The sequence below is a fragment of the Poromitra crassiceps genome, assembly GCF_964638095.1.
Source record: "Poromitra crassiceps genome assembly, chromosome: 23".
In the NCBI taxonomy this organism is placed as follows: Eukaryota; Metazoa; Chordata; class Actinopteri; order Beryciformes; family Melamphaidae; genus Poromitra; species Poromitra crassiceps.
The window spans coordinates 22101968-22126845 of NC_139639.1; the positions used below are offsets into that span (position 1 = coordinate 22101968).

General features: G+C 42.7%; 1 protein-coding gene across 4 annotated transcripts in view; it reads left to right on the forward strand.

Annotated features, from left to right (window-relative positions):
- Positions 1-3729: 3729 nt before the first annotated feature.
- The window catches only part of gnal2 (guanine nucleotide binding protein (G protein), alpha activating activity polypeptide, olfactory type 2), a gene marked incomplete at its 5' end in the record, with an annotated part of 68240 nt that continues 47091 nt past the window's right edge, over positions 3730-24878 (forward strand). For 2 of the 4 annotated variants that reach the window (XM_083659117.1, XM_083659118.1), the window contains 4 exons: positions 3730-4219; positions 14069-14141; positions 14954-15008; positions 15190-15309. In XM_083659117.1, the coding sequence (XP_083515243.1) occupies positions 3730-4219; positions 14069-14141; positions 14954-15008; positions 15190-15309 (738 nt within the window). Of the gene's footprint in view, positions 4220-13347; positions 13806-14068; positions 14142-14953; positions 15009-15189; positions 15310-24878 lie in introns of those variants that run through there. The other 2 variants (XM_083659119.1, XM_083659120.1) reach the window with 1 other exon arrangement.

Here is a 24878-nt window from a genome sequence, read left to right on the forward strand (position 1 = left end):
ATAGGGGTTGGGTGATAATGCAAGTTAAGGCAAATGGAAACTCACCCTAACCCTACTTTGTAAAACTACTCACTTGAATGCCTGTAACATTTCACATAACTAGATTTGACTGTAAGAGCTGGATGAAATAGTCTTTCCAAATGATTACAAGTATATTTGTTTTAAATTGCTTGGACAAGCAGATGAGTGGGGGTTACACATCATCAGGACAATACAGCCAGAAAGTTTAGACCAGGGTCCAAAATGAACACCCGCCAAGCACCAAAAGCCAGTAAAATTAAAACATTTTGCCCGACAAATCGACAAGAGTCACTTGCCACATGCTTCAAAATGCTGTCTTGTTATTTTGAATAATGTTGCATGATGAATTACAAGCTTGATCCATCCATTGTGTAGGTCAGAGGTGCCCAAATTCTCTCCTATGAAGGGCCAAAAATGTATCCGGATAGAGGGCCGTGGGCCAAAAATAAATGTTGATGTTATGTGAAAAATTTACACTACATTAAAATGCATCGTTTTATAGACAATTCACGTTCTAACTCAAGACCAGGCAAGCCTATTTTAAGCTGGACGCAGACTACTGCCACTCAGTGTTGTGCAAGTCAGAGGGGACAGAGAGGAGTGGTTGTGGAGGGAAACAAAGTGAGAACGGTTGGTTGTGGGTTTAGATCAGGTGATGAGTTTGGAGATGGTGGAGGGGGCGACAGGAGTGAACCGGGAGAGGCAGCGATGGGGATGAGGGGGAAGGGAGGTCAAGAGGGATGGAGAAGAAGCCAAACATTCATCTCAAAGTAGCACAATTTTACACTCAAAATCTTCTCTCACTCTGCAAGTCTATGCAAGGACATAGTGGATGTTTGGGTCTAGCATCACGAAGCACTTTGCACAGTCACTCAGGGGGGTTAATCAAGACAAAACAAGATGAGTACAACAGCCACAATACAGTATGTATACAGACCCTAGCGTGTCTTCAACTACCAGACTCTGGAAACTCAGCCCGCACTCACCTCTTGATGGCCACCAGTGCTCCTGCCCATGAGCACGCTCATCTTCCAGAGCCACCAAGCCCTGCCTCTCCTTCAGCGAGGAGCCAGGACAGACAGTCCCACACCTACTGCAACAGTCAGTCATCATTAGCACAGACGCAACATTACCTCCCTCTACAGATCAAGAGTTCACACTGCTCAATCCTGCTGCTGCTACCTCACGGCCATCTCCTCTGGAAACGCTGAAATGAAACATGAGCTGCCACCTTTACTGTACCTGTCTCTCTGCAGATGGTGCCTTGGTGGTGAAGGGTGGATAAATCTATCTGGCAAGGGAGAGTGGAAAACTACAGCTGCTTCAAATCTCCAGTGTGTCTCACCTGTCCTAGTCTGATCTTTCATGGCAGACAAAGGAGGGGCGATCCCCTGTGAGGGGACGTGGATTCAGTTGGAATCCGCTTGGGGAACAGGCTTGCAGGGGAAGCCAGGAGAGGCTTTAAGTTGACCAGATTCTGTCACACATGACATGACCATCATCTCACTGGTGCAAATCAAAGATAATCTAACCAGTGTCTCTCTCTTTGTGTAGAGAATTAACGCTGTTGCCATCTTTCACTCTTTCAGTGTTACTGCCTCTGAAGTTCACTGAGTTTGAAAATGGAACCATGTTGCGATGTACTGCAGACTATTAGATTCATCACAAGTGTTACTCAGTGTCACCATCATACACTGTCCTCTCTTCAGGTTGGAAACATCTCAGTTCCCACGTGTCATGAAAACAAAATAAAACACCAACTGCTGTAGGATTCAACTGATCATGTTTTTTGAAGGTTGAAACATTAATTTTCTTGTCAGGGTGGAAAAGCCTCTAAAACAGTCTTTAACCTATGAAAGACTAAAAGTCTCCACCCCACCTATTCATTGGTAGGAATAATTGGAATACATTAATGATTATTATTGATTAATGCAATTTAGATTAATAAAAAAAATGCTGAAAGAAAATCAAATCTCATGAGTGGATGATACTTACTGGCTGATATCTGATATTGACCGAAAATATTTGCAAAATGAAATATCAGTCTAAGCCTAAATCCAACACTCTTTCTTTGTTCATGAAACAGACAGATGTGTCTGACACTATAGTAGGGTCTTGAGAGGCATTAGTGGGCATACTGAAAATAAAAGCCTATATATAATTTTGGAGAACATCAATTGTGATGTCATTAGTGATGTCACTCGAGGGACATCATCAATGACATCATCAGTGGGAAGCAGGGAAGGGATGCTGATGATGCCACAATGGCTCTGTGAGTGTGAAGGCCTAAAAACTTAAAATATTAATCTGTAGTGCCCCCCGTGGGCATATTTTTTTCTCTTTTTTGCACAAGATTAATTCCAGACCCCTGAAAAGTGTTTTGGCAAATTTTAAAGGTGATCAGAGCAACGGTGCACCTTGTTGCAACTCTTGACAAACAAGCAGACAGCACAGTTTCACCAGATTATTGTAAAATAAAGCATTGACTTTCATTCTGCGTAAAGATTATTGTGAAATTCTAACGTTAAATATAGTTTTGAAGCTCTTATGTAGCCAATGCCACAATATGTTACATAATATTCAGAGTATGATGCTTTGTATAACCCAGGGTACACTTTTAATTCCCTGCACAATCCTTTTATAATTGCGCCATCTTGTGGTTTGTTTCCAACCCTACATCTGATTTTAGCATTTGGCCCCTGTTTCTAATCCAGGTAATCCCAAACTTTTTAGACCCCTGATTAGTTATACATAATATATTAAAGACCAAAGACACCCATTTGTGAATATTTAATTCCTGGAATCCGTACTTGGAAAAAAAGGGGGTGGGGATGGAAAAGGTCCACATGTGAAAGCTTTAATAGGCAGTACAAATTTATGATGGACACACATGGACATAATGTTTGTGAATATAATCTGATTAGTGGTTACATGTAGGTGTGAATTAGGATATTCTGTGTGATATGAGGCTGGTGACAGCAGAACACTGGACTGCAGACCATATATGCTATATATTAAATATCTGTGTTGTGTATTAAAATAACCCAAATAAAAGCCATGTGACATTTAAATGTTATAGCATACAGTTTTATTTATGTGTCATTTTCCCAGTAGACTTGTACAGTAGCCTAATTTTTGGATGGAAATATAGGCTACTACACGATCTTAATTGGTCTAAATAAGGGAAAGCGTGTACAATGCTTAGAGACAATGTCTCAGATTACATGGAGGGCAGGTTCAGTAGGCTACAGTACGGGAGGTTTCTAGACATGCAGGCATGAAATGTGTGGAATGAAAATCATGACCAGCATTCTCGAAATGGCTATACTGTAGTAACGTGACGTGCCCGTGCATTGCACCTAACAACCGTGCACTTAAATTGTTGACCATCTGCACAGTGGATAGCTGCGTTTTTCCTCCAAGGTTGTGCTTTTGGTTACTTACGGTAAGGTGGACCCGCAGTGTCCACTAAAGGATCAGGTGATCCACTAACTACGAAGCGTAGGCTGACTGGTGAAAATGCAAAATGACATGTAGCAAATGTCGGAGCATAATTCATTCACGTTTTCGGATCAAATTCGGATTTAAATCGCACCGCTGGAGCACCAATGTGACGATGGCGCGTTAGGGCTGGTGGCGCAACAAACGGCGGCTTTTGCTATTTTAATTTATGAGAAATCACATTCACAGGCAGATACTGGTTTCAACATGGGGCTGTGCTACAGCTTGCGTCCCCGGCTCTTCGGGGACCTGAGCGGCTCTATTTCCAACGCTACCTCGGACTCGGACCAGCCGGACGCGGGATCAGCCGTGCCGTCCCGCGCCTCACAGGGGGGAGCTCGCCAGGAAGACACCGGGGGATCCGCCGGGGAGACGAGCGGCCCGGTGCGCCCGGGGGACCCAGCAGCCAGGCTCCCGGCCGGGGAGCTCCGCCGTGGAGACACCACGGGTACCGACGGTGTGCTCATACAGAACGGGGGCGGCGGAGGAGGCGGCAAGGGGACCTCAGGGAAAGACCGTGGCCGACGCTTACAGCTGCTGCAGAAGACAAGCGCCCAAAAGCAGAAAAACTGGGACAAACTGCTGGTGGAGGAAAAGGAGGCCGAGAAGGAGGCGAAGAAAGTCAGTAAGAATATTGACAGGGCGCTGAAGGAGCTCAAACGGGAGTATAAACAGACGCATCGACTGCTGCTGCTCGGTAGGTTATGGTTGTGCCTCTCTCTCTCTCTCTGTGCGTTGTTATGGTTGTTATGGTTGTTGTTGTTGTTGTAGTAGTAGGCTAGTATACAGTGTTTTTATTATTAGTAAGCAAAACGTAGCCCGTCCACAAATTATGTCACTGTTTGTTGAGGCCTATCTATGGGCTATCTGTCGGCTTGGCTGTGAAGACTAGGCTACCCCCCGCGGCTGTCAGTGATGAAGATGGGCGTTTAGCAGGCAGAACAGTGGGCCCGCTGTCCTGTTGCAGCTACACAGGGGGACACACACAGGGTTTTTATTAAATTAAAAATAAACAGAGAATCAAGATGGACACCTATATTTACTGTATGGACGGACAGGACACCTACACACACACACACACACACACACACACACACACACACACACACACACACACACACACACACACACACACACACACACACACACACACACACACACACACACACTGAAGTAGAGACCACTTCTGAAAAGTAGTAGAGTAGACTGGTAGCCTAGTGATTCTCAACCTTTCCATATCAAGGACTCGTAATTTAGTCCACATTGGGGCCACTGACCTTAATGTCATTTTGTGTCTCAGACCCAATTCTGGAAATTTGTCCAGAATTCCACGACTATCTGTATTGTAGGTAGAGAGATACAAGTGAAACTCTGACCAAAACATCATCCTTCTACATTCTCTAATTGTTTTTAGCTTCTTGTCAATTACATAATGGTGAAGTTGAACAATTCATCAGTTGAGAACCACTGGTCTACTGTATACAGTGACAGTGGCTGTGAGTGGCTGATCAAGTGCACAGTGTGTAAATTGTGACTTTTATCCCTTGATACTCTGCTGGGAAAATAGTCTGTAAATCACTGAGCGCTTCCTCTTAATTAGCTCTTGTCACCTGACTTATGGAAATGTATTAATATCCTATAATCAGTCGCTGGCCTCCTAGGATTGATAGTAGCTTTATGGTTTATCTAGAGTGGACACCCCAATCATGTCCCTGGAACATCATAGTGTGTTGCCAGATTAGGCTAGGCCTCCGTCCCTCTCTCTCCCTGTCACCCCACACCAGGCTAGGACATGTTTTCACACAGTAGCAGGTGGATCCCAAAAATGTAACGCCCACTTTCACTATTTTACCAACCAAGCAGCTTTTTAAGAGTAGAAAAGAGTCTGGATAGACAAACGCAGGCAGAGTTTGGCTGGTGGTTAGCGTTGATTCCCCACCAGTTACACACGATTATCTTCTGCACACGTGCCATTTATTGTTAATGCAGCCTACATGTAATACATTCAAACAATTTCCAGAGGACAGTACTCGACATCCGGAAGAGAAAGTCTTAATCAGGAAGAGGAGTGTCTGTGTCATTGCAGCTAACCTAATCAGGGGAGCTGGGCATGGGCTCATATACAGACAGAGAAGCAGTCTTATCACAATGTTGCATGCTTTACTGTAAAAGGTGTTACGTTGTGAATGATTACTTTGTTATTGCGTATAATCAGTCATGGCAATCAGTTTAATATCCTATGTAAACACCTCACTAATTACACACAGGGAGGGCAAGGTAACAATCCCAATGCACTGCTCATCCTAAAGACCCTCCACTAGTCCAACAAAGATGTGTTATACATTCCTCTATGACCCACTGTGGAAAGAGACTGGTAAAACCATACTGATCATGCACTAGCGCCTCCTCTGGTCGGTCGGGGCGCCTGTTCAGGGGGAAGAAGTGAACTGGTGGGAATAGCGTGATCCTCCCACGTGCTACGTCCTACCGGTGAAGCTCCCGCTGTCGGGTGAAAAGAAGTGGCTGGCAACTGCGCATGTCTCGGAGGAAGCATGGTGCTAGTCTCGGCTCTCCCCAGATCGGCAGAGGGTGGAGCAGTGAAAATTACAACAGTTGTAAAAGCTAGTAATACTTTTTTTAAGTAATTTGAGACAACAGATGTTTTTTGTCTGTTATTTGTCTCCGCCAACAAAAACAGTTCCCTCAGGAGGATTGCATGCTAATGCTAACAAGTGTTGCCAAGCAACAGGTAAACTGTTTCCCAAATGCAAGCTAGCTAAGATAGCTACTTTAGGTTAGCACAGATTATTGAATCAAGGTGACATTAAAACAGTTGTGAAGCGGAGTGATATACTGTACATACATACAGTGAACCGTCCTGTGCTGTTATACTGTATATCGGCACACATGGAATGCCCCTTGTCCAATCAAATTGCTTGCCTGGAACTAACTGTTCCAAAGACGATGGGATTTCAAGCAAGACGGCCCAACTTCAACTCACTTCCTGTCTATTTGTCAGGTGGGTTTTGCCCATGGTTTTCCACAGACACGCCCACTTAGGAGACTTTCGGCAGGTCTGAGTCTATTGTACCATGTGACAATTTAGGAGACTTGCTGCTACCATTTGTTAGAATTGGCGGAGCCTGCGGTGACCCATCTATAGTAATATAATATCTATGACTATTCTCTATAATCTGTTTCCTTCTGCGGATCAGTCTGACCTCCAACCCGCCCACAGCGATTTCCAGACATTACAAAGTGCACGGGCCAATCAGGGACCTGCATCATACAGTAGTTGACAACATAACCAGCCAATCAGGGACACCACTGGCAAAACAGTATGGTGGGTCCCTGAATCAGCGTGCGGTAACGTTACTGTTAGTAGAGTAAACACACTCAACCATGAGTGCAGTAATTGCAGAAGTAGACTCAATAACAATTAAACGAGAACAAGAGTATGCACCAGTTTCTAGACGGAGAAGACGTTTTCGCCGTTCTTCCGGGTGGATTTGGATTGGATTGAGCGACGCTGATTGCCTGAAGGAGTTGTCTGTCAAGGCAAGTACTCCCACCCACTAAAAATCAATGTGGGCGGGCTGGAGGCCAGACTGAATGAAACAGAATGTGAGTTCAGTGATCAGGCTACTGTGGAAATACACAGTTCATAAGTGAATGTTTGACCTGTGTTGGATAATTCAGCATCTTATCTGTCATGGTCTGATGTCCATCACCACATCATCATATTTGTTTGATCAGTTATCTGTCCAGGTTACACCCAAGAGGCTTTGGGTTTTGACTTTATACCCTCCAGGTCTCCAGCAGGACTCTTGTTGCATGCCAGAGGACTGAGGTGGTTTGTGTTCCTCTGAAAGTGGACACCTTCCAAATAGTGTTGCATTTCAAGGCGACGTATGCTAGCTAATCTGGGTCACTTTATCTGTTTGTATTTGCTGCAGGTATTTAGTTGAATAATGATAGCCATAAGGAGCTGCTGTATATCGTAAATGGGTTGCCATTTTCTGCATGAGCTGGGGCCTGAATCCATCTCTTTTGGCCATGTTTATAGCGGCTAATGTTACATTTCTGGTTAAATGGAATGAACTATGTGGTACCTTACAAACCACGAGCATACAGGCAATACTTTAGACTTTATACTTACAAGTTACAATATGATCAAAAATAGACAGATTTCCCTTTTATTTTGTCATAAAATGGCTGCGAAAAGATCCCAAAACGCTGATTTACATCAAAGGTCCCACTCCCATATCATTCCGTTTTCATTATTTTGTTTTCAAATATGCTATTGCTCAGGATGAGAAAAAGGTTCTTCATGATGTTTCGCAATTAGATGTTGTTTAGTTAAAACAAATACTGAATTAATTGTGTAATTAAAATATATATTTCCTGAATGAATTGGAAGACTTAAAAGTCCTCACACAAGCAGAACAGTCATAATCCTTGATGCCTGTCCAACATAAATTCCAGCGCGCTTCAGCCAAGTTTGGAATAAAAGGGTCCTGGTGCTCAACAGTGAGGGACAGTGTACATAGAAAAAAGTTTGACCTGGGCACTTCACACAGACTACCAACCTGAAGTAAAGACAGTGGGGAACTCTTTTCCGTCTGCACCTTTTATTAGGGACTGACTGACGTTTCGACAGACGACAGGTATGTCTGTCTTCCTCATAGTGTCGGTTAAAATGTTGCAAACCAGCCTGATTGGAAGGATTTGTTGTTGTTGTTTTTTGTGAGGAAGGGAAGCCAATCAAAACCAAGTCCAGCTCCAACTGTGATGTGTTTACTGTTTGTCTGAAACAGCCTGTAAATGTATTTTTGGAAATGCAATACCTTTATTTACTCAGACAAAATCTAATTTGAACAATGTCCTCATTAAACATATTTGATCATAGAAATAAATAGAGCAAAATTTGAAATGTTATAGTCTAAACTTAAAAGCCACTTAACGCAGGGATGCGAACTGGGAGGCAAGTTCCTATTATTTCTTGGAAAGGAAGTTACTTTATTGTTAGGCCTCATGGACCTGATTCTAAGTACAGGACTCTGTGATAACATCTGTTACAGCTTTCCTAGATGTCCTTAACTCACTGTTTCATATCTCAGCCTTATCACCCGCGTTCATGAGCCAGAACAACAGGCTGCTAGCACTAGCAGTGTACTGGACTCAAATGAAGTGATCACAGAGGAAAGCCGGCCATAGCCAATGAATAGCTTGGTGGAAGTCGCTGATTGTCATGTTGTGGCAGATTTTCTTGGCACTACCCAGCATGCACTTCACTTACCAGGAATAGGAAACCACTTTTAGGGAGAGCTTACTCATCCACAGAAGCTACAGCCTCATCAGCCCTCCCCTTTAAGTGTTTAGCTCATCTGAAGTCAGGTGAACTTTGCTTCTGTCTAAATGGGTTTTATCATTGACCATCGCTGAACTTTGCTACTCACTTCATGGAGTCCTCAGTTAATGTAATGATCAACAGAAGTTACTGATGTATGAGTTATTGTCGTCTTTTATGATATTGATTGCAGGGTACAGTGTGAATTGTCTTGATACTTTGTATCAGCTGAATGAACCACAATGAGTGAACCACACTAAAAGGACATTGGACTATGTGTGTTCTCCAGGATTTGCTTACTGCATAATTTACACCATGGCTTCATGAAGAGCCTCTGCCCCAAAAGAGAACGCAATAAGGCTCGCTAGCTTCAGAGTGTGAGAAGCAAAGTGATTTTAGATCATTTGGATATGTGCATGTTAATTCATACAGTTCAGTAGGGCTGGGCAATATATTGATATATCAATATTGCGATATGAGACTAGAGACTAGATGACAATAAAGACGGGCTGCCGTCTGAAATCGTGTTTTAAGATTTTGGATATCATAATGTCGTGATCTGTGTTGTCTTTTCCTGGTTTTTAAGGCTGCATTACAGTAAAGTGATGTCATTTTCTGAACTTACCAGCCTGTTCTGTTCAAAGCCTTTACCCAGTTAGTCATTATATCCACATTACTGATGATTATTTATCAAAAAATTAATTGTGTAAATATTTGAAAGCAGAGATATTGTGTATCGCCATTCAGCCTAAAAAAATATTGAGATCTGATATATATTGGACCATATCGCCAAGCCCTACAGTTCAGTACCAGTCTATGTTAGTAAATAGGCATAACAGATCTACAAACACAGAAAATAACTCTTGAAATGTTGTCAGATATTGTTTATATTTCCTGAATGCACTTGTTGTGCTTTGTTGGGAGTTGGTGGTTGAGTAGCAACCATGTGGAGTCCAGTCCACACCAAATAGCTGGCTCATGGGTTTTAAGGTATACATAGATCATGAGGTAGATGCTTTTATCTAAAGCGCCTTACACTGCCAATGCCATGAGGGCATCCATTTAAATTTTTGTGACCCCAGTGGGAATTGAACCGCTAACCTTGCCACTGTTAAAGCTATATGCTAGCCATTGAGCAATACAGGTCCAGCATAGGTCTGTTCATCATCCCATATTGACGGCATGTTTTGCACCTCACATGAGAAAAGATCAGTGGAACCACCTCTGTCACAGTAAACTGATTGTACAACACAGACAGAACTTCATCGTCCACTAGGAGCTGCAGTACAGCTAGTAGCCATAGCAGGTGTTGCTATGCTCCCTATAACCACTAGAGAGTGATGTGGGCCAGTCACTTGTTTTGACCTTGCTTTCTAAGGTGGGGAAATGGGGCTGGGGGGGAGGGGGGGGCGGTGGTAAGCTTTCCACACCACTAGTGCGGGTTACAGCCTAGGCTTGATTTGCATGCTGCACAACTTTGTTGTACTCATTTCACTACATGAAACAAGCATTTGCGTGATATTTGCATAATGTTGACAATAGCAGCACATTCATTATTATATGTGGCACAAATGATCATTGATGGTTGCCATGTAGGCATAGGATTTTTTTTAAACTTGAATGTGATGTCATGGCATCCAGCGCCTTGAGACATTCATGGTTTGATTGAGCAAAGCATTTCACCCACTACTCGAGTCGTACAGCTAAATCAAGAATACACAAACTAATGCAGGTGCTTCTTGAATAGTTGCGGTGCCTGTGCAAAGCAGAGAGTTGCATATTCCTGACAGTCACTGTAAAATAGCTTTCAGTTTAAAATAATGACAGATGCTGTGTGTATAGTAGGTTAGCCTGGCCTGGCTCCATTATATGACAGGCCAGTGCTGCCAGTTGCTCTTTTAATGAATCTAAATAGAGTGAGAAGCTAACCATTTTATTTAAGTGTAGAATTAAGAGACTTGTTCACTGTGGTTCATTCTCTGTTTCAGGCATGCACACATATTAGTGAGAGAGATGTAATTTATGGAAGACGTCTGCTATTGTTACCTGCAAATATCACAATTCTGGTTGAAAGTAATTGCAAGTCTAACCTCAACAAGCCCACACCCTATTTCAGTCTACTGTAGAGGATGCTACATCAGGCTATGAGACAGTCCTCACAACAGTCAACATTTTTCTGTTTCCTTTATAGGAAAACCATAAGTTGCACAGCCACTGTGTAGGTTTTTACCGCATTGCTGCTGACATTTTCAGACACTTTGGAGAATACAATTTGATTGTATGCTACAAGTGTACACACAAAATCAAGACAATTAATTGATCTATGACTCTAGGTTGTATGGTTAATTATAGAATGTATGGTAGAATTTCTACACGTTATTTAAGTTCCTTATCACTTATTTGAATTTAGCGCCAGGAGAGAATGCATAATAACTATTCTAATGATATGTTTCATGCTCCACTGTTATCCCCTACCTACAGTAGAGACAATATTTTGTCAGAAATATTGTCAGATTGGGCGTCGCATTCTGTCACAGGGAACTCTTACTATAGAACTTAAAAACGTGGGGGTCAGAAATGAAGGCCTGCAGTTTGTTTATTTTATTTATTTGCAGTGATTATTTATTTATTGTAGCTTAGGAGGTAGAGCGGGGTCGTCCACTAATCGCTTTGGATAAAAGAGGTTGGTGGTTCGATCCCCGGCTCCTCCAGTCTGCATGTCGAAGTGTCCTTGGGCAAGATACTGAACCCAAAATCGCTCCCAATGGTGTGTCAGCACCCTGCATGGTAGCTTGCCGCCATTGGTGTATGAATGTCTGTGTGAATGGATGAATGTATCATACTGATTGTAAAGCACTTTGGATAAAAGTGCTATATAAATGCAGACCATTTGCCATTTATAACATCAGTTTTTATTTGGTGTAAAAAGTTAATGGCATAATATGCATGACAGGTATGTTGTGTGGCTCAGTGGTTCTGGAAGTGGGGTCCGGGGACCCCCAGGGGTCCTTGAGGGGGTTCCAGGGGGTCCCCAGCAAAAATGGTAATTTATTTTTACTAGAATTCCATCCATAAGTAACACAATGACAGACTATGACTATTTTGGTGATGGGTTTCATACAATTTCTGTAATAAAACATCTAAAAGTGTGACAACCTTCCCACTCACCTGGCCCTGTCTTTAGGAGCCTGGTGTTGGGGTCTTTAGGCTGATTGGGTGCACCTATGCTCCATGAGCATAGGAAGTCTCTCTCCCTCCTCACCGATGCACCTTTTGTTTTGTTTGTTTAATGTAGTTTGTGTTGTCTAGTTATTATTTCCACTTAGTTTTAGTTAATCAATTATTGTTTTAACTTTTACTTTGGTGTATGACTCCCCTCATAGGTTTAATACAACCCGAAGTAACAAATACACCATTGACACCAAAGTAAATAAAAGTTAGAAATGATTTATTAAAGAAAACTAATGGAAAATAACGAGACAACAAACTACATTAAGCAAAAGAAAAGTACAAAAGGTGCATCGGTGAGGAGGGAGAGAGACTATGGTCTAAAGAAGGCCTTCTTAAGCCCAGTGAGTACCCTGGGCCCAGGTGCACCCAATCAGCTTAACGACCCCAATGCCAGGCTCCTGCCAGACAGGGCCATGAGAGTGAGAGGGTCATCACAAAAGATTTTTTTTTAATCAAATGTGGGTCCGTGGTCTAATTTGTGTCAGTTTGGGTCCTTGATGTGGAAAAAGTTTGAGAACCACCGGTGTAGCTTCCCTAATTGAAAATCACTATAATATTATTGTATGGACAGACAAGTAAATATGTACCCAATAGTGATATTATAGTTATATTATTATACTTGATGTCCCCCCCCCCATTGTATCTCCTATGATATCACTGTAATTCCTGTTTCTGTGGGGTGCAATGGTGAGTTCATAACTTTATCATACTAGTATAATTAATTATAGGCTACTGAAACTATTCCTAAGTTTGCTGGGGACCTCCTGTAACGTGAATGACTCATGGTGGTCCCCAACCCAATTTAAAACAACAACAACAACACAGGGACAGGTAAAGTCCACTGTACAGACAGTAAATGGCTTGCCAGTTTGGGTCAGGGCCACCTCACTGACTGGAAGCCAACAAGAGACCCAGCCCCTCTGTAAACCAGTCTGTAGAGGCGTACAGTACGGTAGTTTCCACCCCTCGTCGATTAGCTTGATAGCAGGGTGGCGAATGACTTTTATCAATGTAAACGGGGAATGGCTTCTCACCTTCTTTGCTACACAAGTTATAAAATGCTAATTTATATCAGGGCTGATTGTGAGTGTTACAGTTTAACGAAGGTTTGTTTTCCACCTCCACGGCTCACGGTTACTTCCTGGTGCCACAGAGAGAGGCAGTGCTGAGTTAAAGAGACAGAAATACTGATAGAAATTCAGATAGAAAAAAAAATACTGAGTGAAGAGAGGGGTTGGAGACGAGATAGGAACAGTTGACTGGATTCCCAGAAATTGAAAACCCTCTCTCTCTCCCCCTCCCTATTTATATATTTTCGACATTATTCCTTTTTTTAGCGGCTCGTTATTCTTCGTTGGTTTACAGATCAAGAATTCGTTTGGATGACGGTCGGCTGCGGCTAAAGCGGAATTGTAACGGGGAACATATTCCTCCCCTCCGACGGAGAAGCCTCGCACAGATTTGTACAGTAGACCTATTCTTTATTATTTTAACCACACCATCAACCCGGGTATTATTTTACATTTTTTACCGTTTTACAAGGAAGGGTTAGGGCGACGGAAGATGGGTTGTTTGGGCAACAGCAAGACTGAAGATCAACGCATCGACGAAAAGGCACAACGAGAGGCAAATAAAAAGATAGAAAAACAGTTGCAAAAGGAAAGACAAGCGTATAAAGCCACACACAGGCTGTTATTACTGGGTAAGGTTGATTATAATGTTAATAGCTTGCAGAAAATGTAACCCAAATCCCTTTCGTTTACTGAACACGTAGCCCCGTTTGACAGCGCTTGCAATAATATGTCATGGGGGTGGATATTGATGGAAGCCACAGAGCCTACAATCAACTATAGCTTCATTTTCCAACAAAACATTTGTTCGTTTGCTTTTTACGCTCGCCAGGATCTCCTCAGTCGTGTTATTCGGCGATGTTTTTAATGTATTTTTGTTGGTTTCTTTTCGAAGGTGCGGGAGAGTCCGGAAAAAGCACCATTGTGAAGCAGATGAGGATTCTACACGTCAACGGCTTCAACGCAGAGTGAGTCAATGTTCAATACGCCTCTTATTAAATACACTTGTGCGTCGAAATATATATTTGATTGCTTATTCGCGTGGTTTCTCTCCCAATGAGTGACACTGTCGAGGCCACAAATATTGGCTGTGCATGGATTTTCCTCAGGCACTGCAGCGCCTGTTGGTCGGGCCCAGTATCCCATGCAAAGCAGCTAACATCTCCCCATTTTCCTCCTATTTAGATGTGCAGTGCACTAGTATGCATATGCCAGACATGAGATTATAGATGTCAAATTCATCGTTTGCCATTTCATGTGAAAGGGTGATAGGTTGGGTTCCATAGGCCTATTGATGATTTGTTTTGCTGCAGGGCCTTGCATGGCATTGATCTTACCCATGGTCTATTTACACAGGCCTAACTTACATGATGTCACAGTCCTGTATTTGTATGAATATCCTGTGAATGTTGTATGAAATCAAAGTGTGTATCAAGGAGGATATAGAGAATGATACTGCTATTTTTAGAGGAAAATATATGAAAAAAAATATGTTTAATCTTGAGTACCGGTACAGTACACTATCCTTTTACCTTGCAATTTACTGAGCCCACTTTTATATTTTCACCAACTAAGCCCTATCCTCCTCTGCTATGTAACGTTATACCTAGCTTCATCACCAACAGTACAGTATATACTGTGTAACTGAATGAGTATGGTGTATAGCCTAGCTGTAACCCCTAGCTTGCTCATAACCACCTTGATGATAAAGCTTTTGTGGTTTGCCTTGGCCGTCACTTTCCCAACTGTTGCCTCACATCTCTATTGTGTCCCCATGCAGAGAAAAGAAACAGAAAATCCAAGATATTCGGAAAAACGTGAAGGATGCCATAGTGGTGAGTTTCATCTGTATCAATCCCCCTTTTTAATTGAAATTGTGCTCAGTGTCTCTGTTGTTAGACTGAACAAGGGGAATCTTTTTACTGACTATACAGGTGATTGGATTTGACCATGATTTTATTTTTTATCCTGCTTAATGCTTGTCTCCCCCCCCCCCCCCCAACTTCTGCTTTTTAGACTATAGTGTCTGCGATGAGCACTTTAATACCCCCAGTCCCGCTAGCCAACCCAGAGGACCAGTTCAGAATCGAATACATCAAGAGCATAGCGCCTCTCTCCGACTTTGACTATTCACAGGTAAGATGTTCATGAAGTTGAGTTTGTGTGTGTGTGCGGAAGTGTGAACATGTGTGTGTGAGAGTGACAGAGGGAGGCAGGGCTGTATATACATATTTTTTGTCTTTGTTCTAGTCACCTATGTGTGTGTGTGTTTGCATTCATGTGAAATGTGTGGGTGTGACAGCGATGGTGTGGTGTGTGTGTGGTTGTTAAAACTCCCATGGCCAACAATGCAGCTTAGGGGCATCAGATATAATTGAACTGTAACAGACAAAAATATGTTGACTGTTATTTTACTCTTGGTGGGCGGGGGGGGGGGGGGTCTTCTTCAATAAGCTAAAGCTAAAGGCATTGTCTTTTCATCTGGGCATATGAAAGAGGAATGGAAAGGACAGCTATAATATATGAGATCAACAGTTAGTCGATTCGAGAGCCTCTTCAAGGTTTGCTTCCTCTGTAGCTGGGGCAGACATATTTGGATTTGAATGCAAGTTGAAGAACATGGGATTCTTTTCAGTTGTCATCAGCCATCTGATAGTGCGAGGTCGCGTGTTGGAAATGCAGATAATGTTTTACATAATTTTGAAAGTCTTCCTTGTTTAAGACAAAGTGATGCGAAACAGGAATGTCAAATTAATACAGATCTGTAGATTGATACAGGGGGGTTATTGAGTTATTCACAGAGATATCAATGCACTGTGCATTTTCAGTTAGCATCTAAAGAGAAATAATATTACAGTAATATATTATTATCTATGAATTAAGTGTAGAGTTAATCTCCATTTGGTATAGCCTACCGATCAGCATTTTTGCACGCACTTGTAGTGGAATTGGCAGTGGCCTCTATTTCCATCATGTAAAAACTAAGCTACTCTGGAGTTTTTCAGTTGGTTCAATATTAAATGCTTATTTTATCTTGGAGAAAACCGTTTTTGCAAGTTTGCCATTGTTTGCCACGTAAATGACGATTAAGAAGAATGAAGTTCATATGTTGTTTTGACCCCGTAGCTGTCTGGCACATGACTATTCCAGCAGCTTTTACACCGGCTAGCTTTGAGGCCTTGTGGGCTGGGCTCACAGACTTCTCTGGTTATATAGTCTCAAAGTCCTAAGGCGCTGGTTTTTTACAATTGTCCTCAGGTCTAATCCAGACTGTTACATACAGCTGTACTGTGTCTTTTAAGCAGTGGCATTGTTGTTGCAGTGTCACCTTACATCTTTGTCATGAGGTTTCTTAGCCTCCCTCCCAGGAAGTTTACTAAATGACACATCATAAGAATATGTGTTCAAAGGATTTGGGTGTTAATTTTCTGACAGGGCCCACTGTGTGGGTGTTAACAGGGCAGCACCAGTCTGCTGTGTTGTGTTGTGTTGTGTGAGGACCCGGGCCATGGGGAGAGTTCCCAGGCCCGGCCAGGCCGAGGGGAACAACACGTCTCTGTGTGGAGTGTCTGCGCTTGTCATCGGTCTCAGGCTTGGCTTGTGTCGTCAGTGTCACCACTACATTGTCACTTAGTGCCACCAGGCATGATATCCAATACAGCAGAGCGCAGGAACACGGCCAATCGGCAACCTGTGGCTTTCACCTGTTGGCGCCGTTTTGAAACGTGGAAGTGTATTTTACTATAACTCAAAAAACGGAACAGAGAGATGATATCGCAGTCAACCAAGTTCATTCATCTCAAAATCTCAGTTTAAAGGCAAAAATCCAACCCCAGATTCTCTTACACTATTAAATATCATCAATTGGTGATGATCAATTTATTCCAGCCAGGACTTATTTTGTGATGAAGTGGTGCTGTAATTTACTTTGTTGGTGTGCCCACTTTCCCTCGACCTCCCTTGTCTACTTCTACTTAACCTGAAGTTACAATACACAATTCCTTGTGTATTGGGACCTAGGAATATCCCAGTTGAGTAACGTCAGACCGCCTTCCAACCTTTGGGAAACCAGCCAGGGTTAGCTCTATCCAGGCTAGCCATTGTTAGCAATTACAGTATTTTGCGCATACGAACACTGTAGGAACATGTCCATAGATAGAAGTTAGACCGTAACAGTATTGTGTGTATGACTGATTTAATGAGACACAAATAAGACAGGCGTGCTAATAAACAGTATTTACTACAACTTTCACGACTGTTGAAGTGCAGACCTGCCATCTTGGATTTTGAGGTCAGGCTGGTGAGGCTCCCTGAGATCGGGGTAGGAAATCCGAGGGCAGGTGACGTCACGGTCTATCAGGATAGTTCCTATCCTTTGAACCGGGAAATGCCTAGTTCCCACTACAAATAAAAAAATAAGAGTAGACGATGATCATAAAAGTAGATGATTGATCATTGATTTTTTGTGTTTCCCAGAATGACTTGCGACAACCCCCAGTGGAGGGGGTTCTGTGTGATGTATAGTACGCACAGGTGGAGAGAGTGATAACGATTGTGTAGTAACTACTAAGCTTTTCCTATCAAGAAAAATTGGAGCATAGAAAGAACAGGTTTGTGGTGTGTGCCGTTACCGGCTGCATTGCATTCTGGTCTATTGAGGCTACTGTTGGTGGGAAGATTGGTAACTACACTGAGGAACTTAGGATGGACTTTTACATTTTGATGCCCCTTAGTCTTCATCACCAAAGCACCCTATGTTTTTAAACCCTTTTCCTACTTAACCTGAGCACAGCAGTGAGGTATAACCGTGGACCCATGGAAAATAAAGGATTGATACAAACGGTCGTCTATGCAAAATGCAAACAAATGCCACTGCGGTAGCTATGCTAGCCACCTGACAGCCTCCGTCAACTGAAGTGGAGCAAATTCAAATCAGCCCTGGCTCCTGTTTAGCACGGTGTAGCTTTCTCTCCATCAGAGCCTACATGGTTTCCCTTCCATTCGATGCTAAATCAAACAGGTCCCAGTGACAGCCAAAGTGAACGCCACTTCCTGCTTCAGCGTGGTACGAGAGATTTTCATCCGCCATTTATTTTCCCGTAGACATTTCGTAAAATGCTTATAAAAATAATTTTACTTGTTCAAACCAAGCGATTCAGCTATATTTAGAATCGGGAGAGACCATAGAACATTTCTCTAGGACAAAAACTTAAAAAGCAAAAAAAAACATAGAACAAATATTTTCTTTAAATCTGCATTTTTGTTAACGTTTTGGGACAAGTGAAATGTTATGTGGTCGCTCCTGTTTCTAAATACCGGTATATCTGAACCGTTTGGTTTCAACAAGTAAAACTATTTTTATACGCATTTATCTATGGGAAAATAAATGACGGATGAAAATCTCTGGTACCAGGCTCAAGCAGGAAGTGACGTTCACTTTGGCTCCTATTAAGTGATTATTTTCCTCTCACACACTCTGAACAAAAGGACAAAGATAATCCTTAATGGAGCACTCCTTTAACAGAGTCTTCTTTATTTTTGCATTTGTTTTTTCTTGAATATATGAATAACAGTCTGTCGTTGCGATGCTTTGGAAAATGAGACGTATACGTTCTTTACCTCAGTTCAGCCGGCACCCATTGTTGATCTACTTTTTGTTAGAACTGAGAAAGAGAAAAAGAACGCTGCTTGGCTTAAAGAAATTGTTGTAAAAAAGAGAGGTGCTCATTGGAGATGGGGAACTCGTCCATATGAATAAGGAAGTTAGAAGTAGCTAAACCCAACGCGTTTCGGCCGACACGCGTTGGGTTTAGCCAACATTAAATAAAGGATTTTCAACTTCCGTGGAGACTGAGTGCCTTGGAGTTTTGTAGTAGGGCCCACTTACTACTCGTTGTTGGGTTTTAAGACAAATTGCTGAAGTATAAGGTTACAATGTTAGTTATAAGAGTTAGTTATTGACTGATGCATTAGTTTTAGTCTCACATCAGCTGAGTCCATCAGCCACTGTCAGTGAGTGTGTTACGTGCTTGATGGTGCTTGCTTGATGTGGGGTGTGTGGGTCAACCCGTAGGCTACTTTCAAGGAGCAGGACCTGCTTTGCACTGCTCTTGTTGTACGCTACAGACATGCAGAATAACAGTCTTAAAACACCTCCTTGTTGTTGGGGTCAGGACAGGTTTTTCTGATTTTTCTGCTGATTTTCTCACGATGAAAAGTTGTAGTCCTAGAAGGTTTGTTCTCCTGTAATTGATTACTTGAGGATCTGTGATGTTTGTGGGAGTTGTAGTCCTAGAAGGTTTGTTCTCCTGTAATAGAGAGCCGCAGGAATGAGTCCGGAAAACATCGATGCTAACACTCCCGGTTCTTCACTGTTTTCGCCTATGGGATTTTTGAATGGGTTTTTGGCGCGATGCTTCAAATAAGGTCTGTGGTTAACGCAAGCTTATTCAAACGCGAACCAGTGTTCAGCAGGATCATCTTCACACATAAGGACCATTTTTATGAGTTTTGAAGATTTTATGTGCCGTTAAAAGGGCGGCTAGCTAGCAAACGGCTAAATGAGACTACACTGTTGAGTCGACGGGGATATTATACGTCAATAACGTCATCACTTCAAAGGATGAACACGGAAATTCTCTTTACCTCACCTGGATCAGCCCGGGGTAATCAGTGCACAGCAGTGCACACATCAACAACACTCCAGGTTGAGTGGTGACGTGACGGGGAAGCCTATGCGACACTGTGTGTAGTTCTGGATTAGCTTAGCACGAGCTTTTAACTTCTAGGGCTCGCATTTATGCTTCAAAACTCATGAAACGGGTCCTCATGTGTGAAGATTATCCCGCTGAACACTGGTTCGTGTTTGATTAAGCTTGCGTTGCCCAGAGACCTTATTTGAAGCATCGCACCAAAAACCCATTCAAAAATTCCATAGGCAGAAACAGTGAAGAACCATGAAGTCCGGGACTTCCGCGTTCCGATTACAAAAATACGTCATCCCTGCGGCTCTCTATTGATTACTTGAGGATCTGTGATGTTTGTGGGAGTTGTAGTCCTAGAAGGTTTGTTCTCCTGTAATTGATTACTTGAGGATCTGTGATGTTTGTGGGGCAAGGGCTGGCAGGAAGGCCTCCTCTGTTTTTGGAGAGAGGTTATGCAAGATCAAATCTCAAACAGTTGCTCCCTCTCTCCTTCTATTTTGCTCTCTTTTAGCCAAATGTGTCTGTACTCTTTAACAGTAACTGAAGTAACTTGTGAAAGTCGGGTATCTGTGCTATATGACTGTTATCTAATACAGATAGTATTCAAATCTAATAAAAATGGTGATGATAGCTTTCATGGGGTTCTGAGCACTTGCTGGCTGGCTGGCTGGCTGGGTGTGCATGGAGGGAATTAAGCGTATTGGCCAATACTGTACATTCTGCTCTAAGAGAAGACTAGAGGTCACTTCCAAACTTTCCCCAACGGAATTCCAGTAAAGGCACCCGCTTGCGATGGACCATTTTGGCCAGAACTCATCTTGCTCCTCGACTTTGTTTTACTTCATCAAATCAGATTTAGGCTACTTTTGTTCTCTTTTGTCAGGCTGACCTATCAAGTGGAACATTACATCACGTACCCCACTTGTGTAACATTGAAATGAACCAACTCAACCGAGCCAATTTGAGGAGCGGTCCTGGAGAAGCACACCAGAGAATCACACTCTGATCGTCTGATGGTTGGGTGATGGACGAGGAGTGGAAGTGGAGTAGGACTGGGAAGAGCACAGGAAAGAGTTAAACAGCTTGTGTTGAAGCAAATTCCCTCCTGGTCTCCCTCTCTCTGTGTGTTATCAGTTCCTCTGTAGGGCACTGCAGCACACACTGCATTTATTCAAAGGCCCAGTGTCACACGCCTCTGTGGAAAGGAGCCCTGAGGACCATGCTCTGCTCTTTTTTTCTCCACCCCTCGTCCTCTCTCGCCATCAAGTCCCAACGTTTCGTTTCTGGGGTTCCTTCCTTGTCTACCGGTGTAGAAACGTTTTAAATTGGGTGAGAGCTACAGAGCTAACACCAGAAGAAAAATGGAATGGGTGCAATAGAATCTTATTGATATGAGTTGAGGTGGCTGTTAGGGTACGGCTGCAGCAGAACCCAGAGCAAATACAGGCAAGAAAGCAAATATGGCCCCATGTCCTTTGCTAATCGTGAGTGAGAGGTCGGGGGTGTTGCAGTGTGTCAATGTTGTAGCGAGCAAAAGTTATTGTTCGTATCATGCTTTGTTATAGGAAATTGAATTGTGGGTGTAAAAAAAAAATGCAGTTAATGCCATGCTGTGGTACAGAAAGTGAACGTATTCTAACTGTACATATGGCGCTTTGGTATTGGATGTGTCGGTGTCGCGGCCACACACAAACACTACAGCATCGCAGTGTTTTGGTTATCAGTGGATTCCTCCATGTTGAACTTGATCACCGGATTCGCTGAGAGGAGACCTGCGATCTGCGAATGAGCATGTGATCATTTATTATCGGGCTACGTTCTCCCTCTGGTTCGGGGCTACTTTCACCCTCTCCCCAGTCGGAGTGCAGAGCAAGTGCGGAGTGCAGAGGGTCATGTGGTACTGTAGTTGCAGGCGAGAGGAGGGGCCCATCTCGAAGACATGTGCACAGGCTAGGAGGCGAGGAGGGGATATAAGACCCATCATCTTTGTTTCGGGCACACAGAGAGGGCTGGGAGATATCTCAGAGTCATTGATAAGATGAGCTCCCCTCATAAAGCTCTCCATTGTCCCAGGGCAGGAAGTCAGCTGAAGAACTGAGACTATGTATAGTCATTTACAGCGCAATGTTTATGGATGCGCCCTCTGCTGCAGGAGTGCTACAAATATGTGTAGGTTTCAGGGGATGTAATCAAGTGTTGCCTTTCTGATTTTGTTTGTAGTGCTGGTCTGAATAGGAACATGACTGTAACTGTTTGCAGTTCTGTTACAGCATCCAGCTCTATCGCCTACGTGCCATTCGCTTAGGCTGGCTTTACACGGAGAAACTTTCACGCAACTAGTTGCAGGTTGCAAATTGCATGAAACATAATTGTCATGCAACTTGACATTTACACAAAGCAATTAAAAAATGATCAAGTATCATGCAACACAGTAGCCTCGTTAACTAGATTGGTAATGTTTCATCTGTCCTATTTTTCCCCCCTTTTTCTCTTTTGCTACAATAAATTCAGGGTATCCGCGGGGTCTTGAAAAGTATTAAAAACTGATAAATCAATTTAGGGAAAATTTAAGACACTTAAAAAGTCTTAATTGCCATTTGAGAGGTTTAACATTTTGTAGCTATTGTGCTGATGGTGTTAAATGAATATATGATATCGTCCCATATCGATAGCAGACCCCTGAATTGAATCGATATCGTATCGTGGCAGACTTTGTGATATCGGAAAATATATCGTTGTCCAAATAATCGATATAATATTGTATCGTGATGAAACTTGTGATTTACACGCCTATCGTTGATGTGACGAAAGTGGCGTTGAGGTCTTGAAAAAAAGGTCTTAAAGGTATAGAGAGCCAAAGTGAACCGTCACTTCCTGGGTTTCTCCCTTTACCAGCGTGTGAAAAATATGAATGGTTGTGAACGGAGAGATAACGTTACTTTTTTATCCCGTTTGAAATTTGAATTGTGCCACGGGGTACACATGTTAAATTTTGTCAATGTAAAAGATAACTATGCATGTCAGGAAAGTTGCAGTTTGTGGTAAAACTGTGGCGCTATAAGTTTGAATCAAAGACTACGCACAACCAGTCGTGTAAGTGACGTCTCTCCCGCCAGTCCATTGTTGTTGATGGTGTGACGTATATTCGTATAATGTGCGACACGAGATGTAGTTGATTGATTGACAAAGCTAAACATTACGTTTCAGTTTCAGCCAGGACAAACTGTGACTTTCTTGACATGCATAGTTAGTTGTCTTTTAAATTGACAGAATTTAACATGTGTACCCCGTGGCATGATTAAAACGGGATAAAAAAGTAACGCTATCTTGCCGTTCACAACCATTCATATTTTTCACACGCTGGTACTACAGGGAGAAAACCAGGAAGTGACGGTTCACTTTGGCTCTCTATTGAATTTAACTTCAGCATCCCTGCATATACCCTGAGATTATACTGTATCAAGCGGGGAGTGTCATTACTTGCATCTTTGTATCTTATTTTGTATCGTTTTCTAACTGGATAATATCAATTTGGACGTTTTGTATCAGGTTTTCTTCTGCCGCTGGCTACTTTCTTTCATTATGGCTGTCCCGGAGAATAGGAAGACAGCCATGAGTGCATTAATAGCCTCCTTATCACCGTTTTGATTGGCTGTTGCATGAAACTAGTTTCACAAAGTTGAGAGTTTTGCAACTGTTGTAGCTGAGTTTCAGACAGGTTTCAAGTGTGTAGCAGATGGCTTTAGACCATGTAAATCATTTGCAACTTAGTTTCAACCAACTAAAGTTGCGTGAAAGTTTCACCATGTAACACCAGCCTAAAGCTTAATTTATACTTATTAGAAAGTGTCACTCAGCACATGGTCGCAGACGAAAAATAAAGTGTCGCTCATGGTGTTGCATTTATACTTCAGTGAATGTTCGCCTCGGTTCAACGGTCACGTGACACTCGAACGCTATAAGCAGACAGCCAAGAGAAGAGGAACACACAGTGAAACCACCTCGGAGGCAAGATGTAACGTACTTGGCTGCAGCCGCATATAAACGACACACAACTCACCTCCTCTCTCGTTCTTTGTGATTTTCACGAAGTCATACATCAAGGACAGCCTGATAAAAATAGCGGGGACACGTTCATTCATTTCAATCGAGTGAAAACCAAAACAAGGAAGTCAAGCGCGTGCCGTCTATATAGCCAATCAGACTTGCGTGACACATCATGACGTAGTCAGCAACACTAGACATTTCACCAGGTAGCAGACACTGCTCGCCGACACTTGAAAGTGTCGACTCAAGTCCTCATTTCTGTCGGCGACCATTTCAAAAGTGTCGGCAGACAAAGCATAAATTGGGCTTTAGAGTTTAGAGAAGAGGGTGAACTTCTGACCACTGGCCAGAAAGTCACCAATTTGAATCCTGGACCTGCTGGGAAAACCTTGGTGGAGAAAGTGAATGTGGAATTCGCTCCCCTCCTTAAAGGATAGGTTCACGCAAAAATTAAAATTCAGTCATTATCTACTCGCCCCCATGCTGATGGAGGACGTGTGAATTTTTTTTAGTCCACCAAACAGTCCTGGAGTTTCACATCAAAACACTGTTGTAGCATTATCCTAAACAATTGAAGTGAACGGTGACCAACTTTCAAACCCGTGTTGTTGTTGTTGTTGTTTTTACATTTGAAAGTTGGTCATCATTCAATTGTTTAGAGAATGCTGCAACGGTGTTTTGCTGTGAAACTCCAGGACTGTTTTGTGGGCTAAAAAACTTCACCCGTCCTTCCATGGGGGTGAGTAGATGTGAGTAGATAATGACTGAATTTAATTTTTTGGGTGAACCTATCCTTTAAGGACGGGAGAGAATTTCTCATTCGCTTTCTCCACCAAGGATTTCCCAGCAGGTCCAGAATTCAAATTGGTGACTTTCTGGCCAGTGGCCACAAGTTCACCCTCTTCTCTAAACTCTAAGCGAATGTTTTCATTTTTGGCTGAATTGATCCTTTTT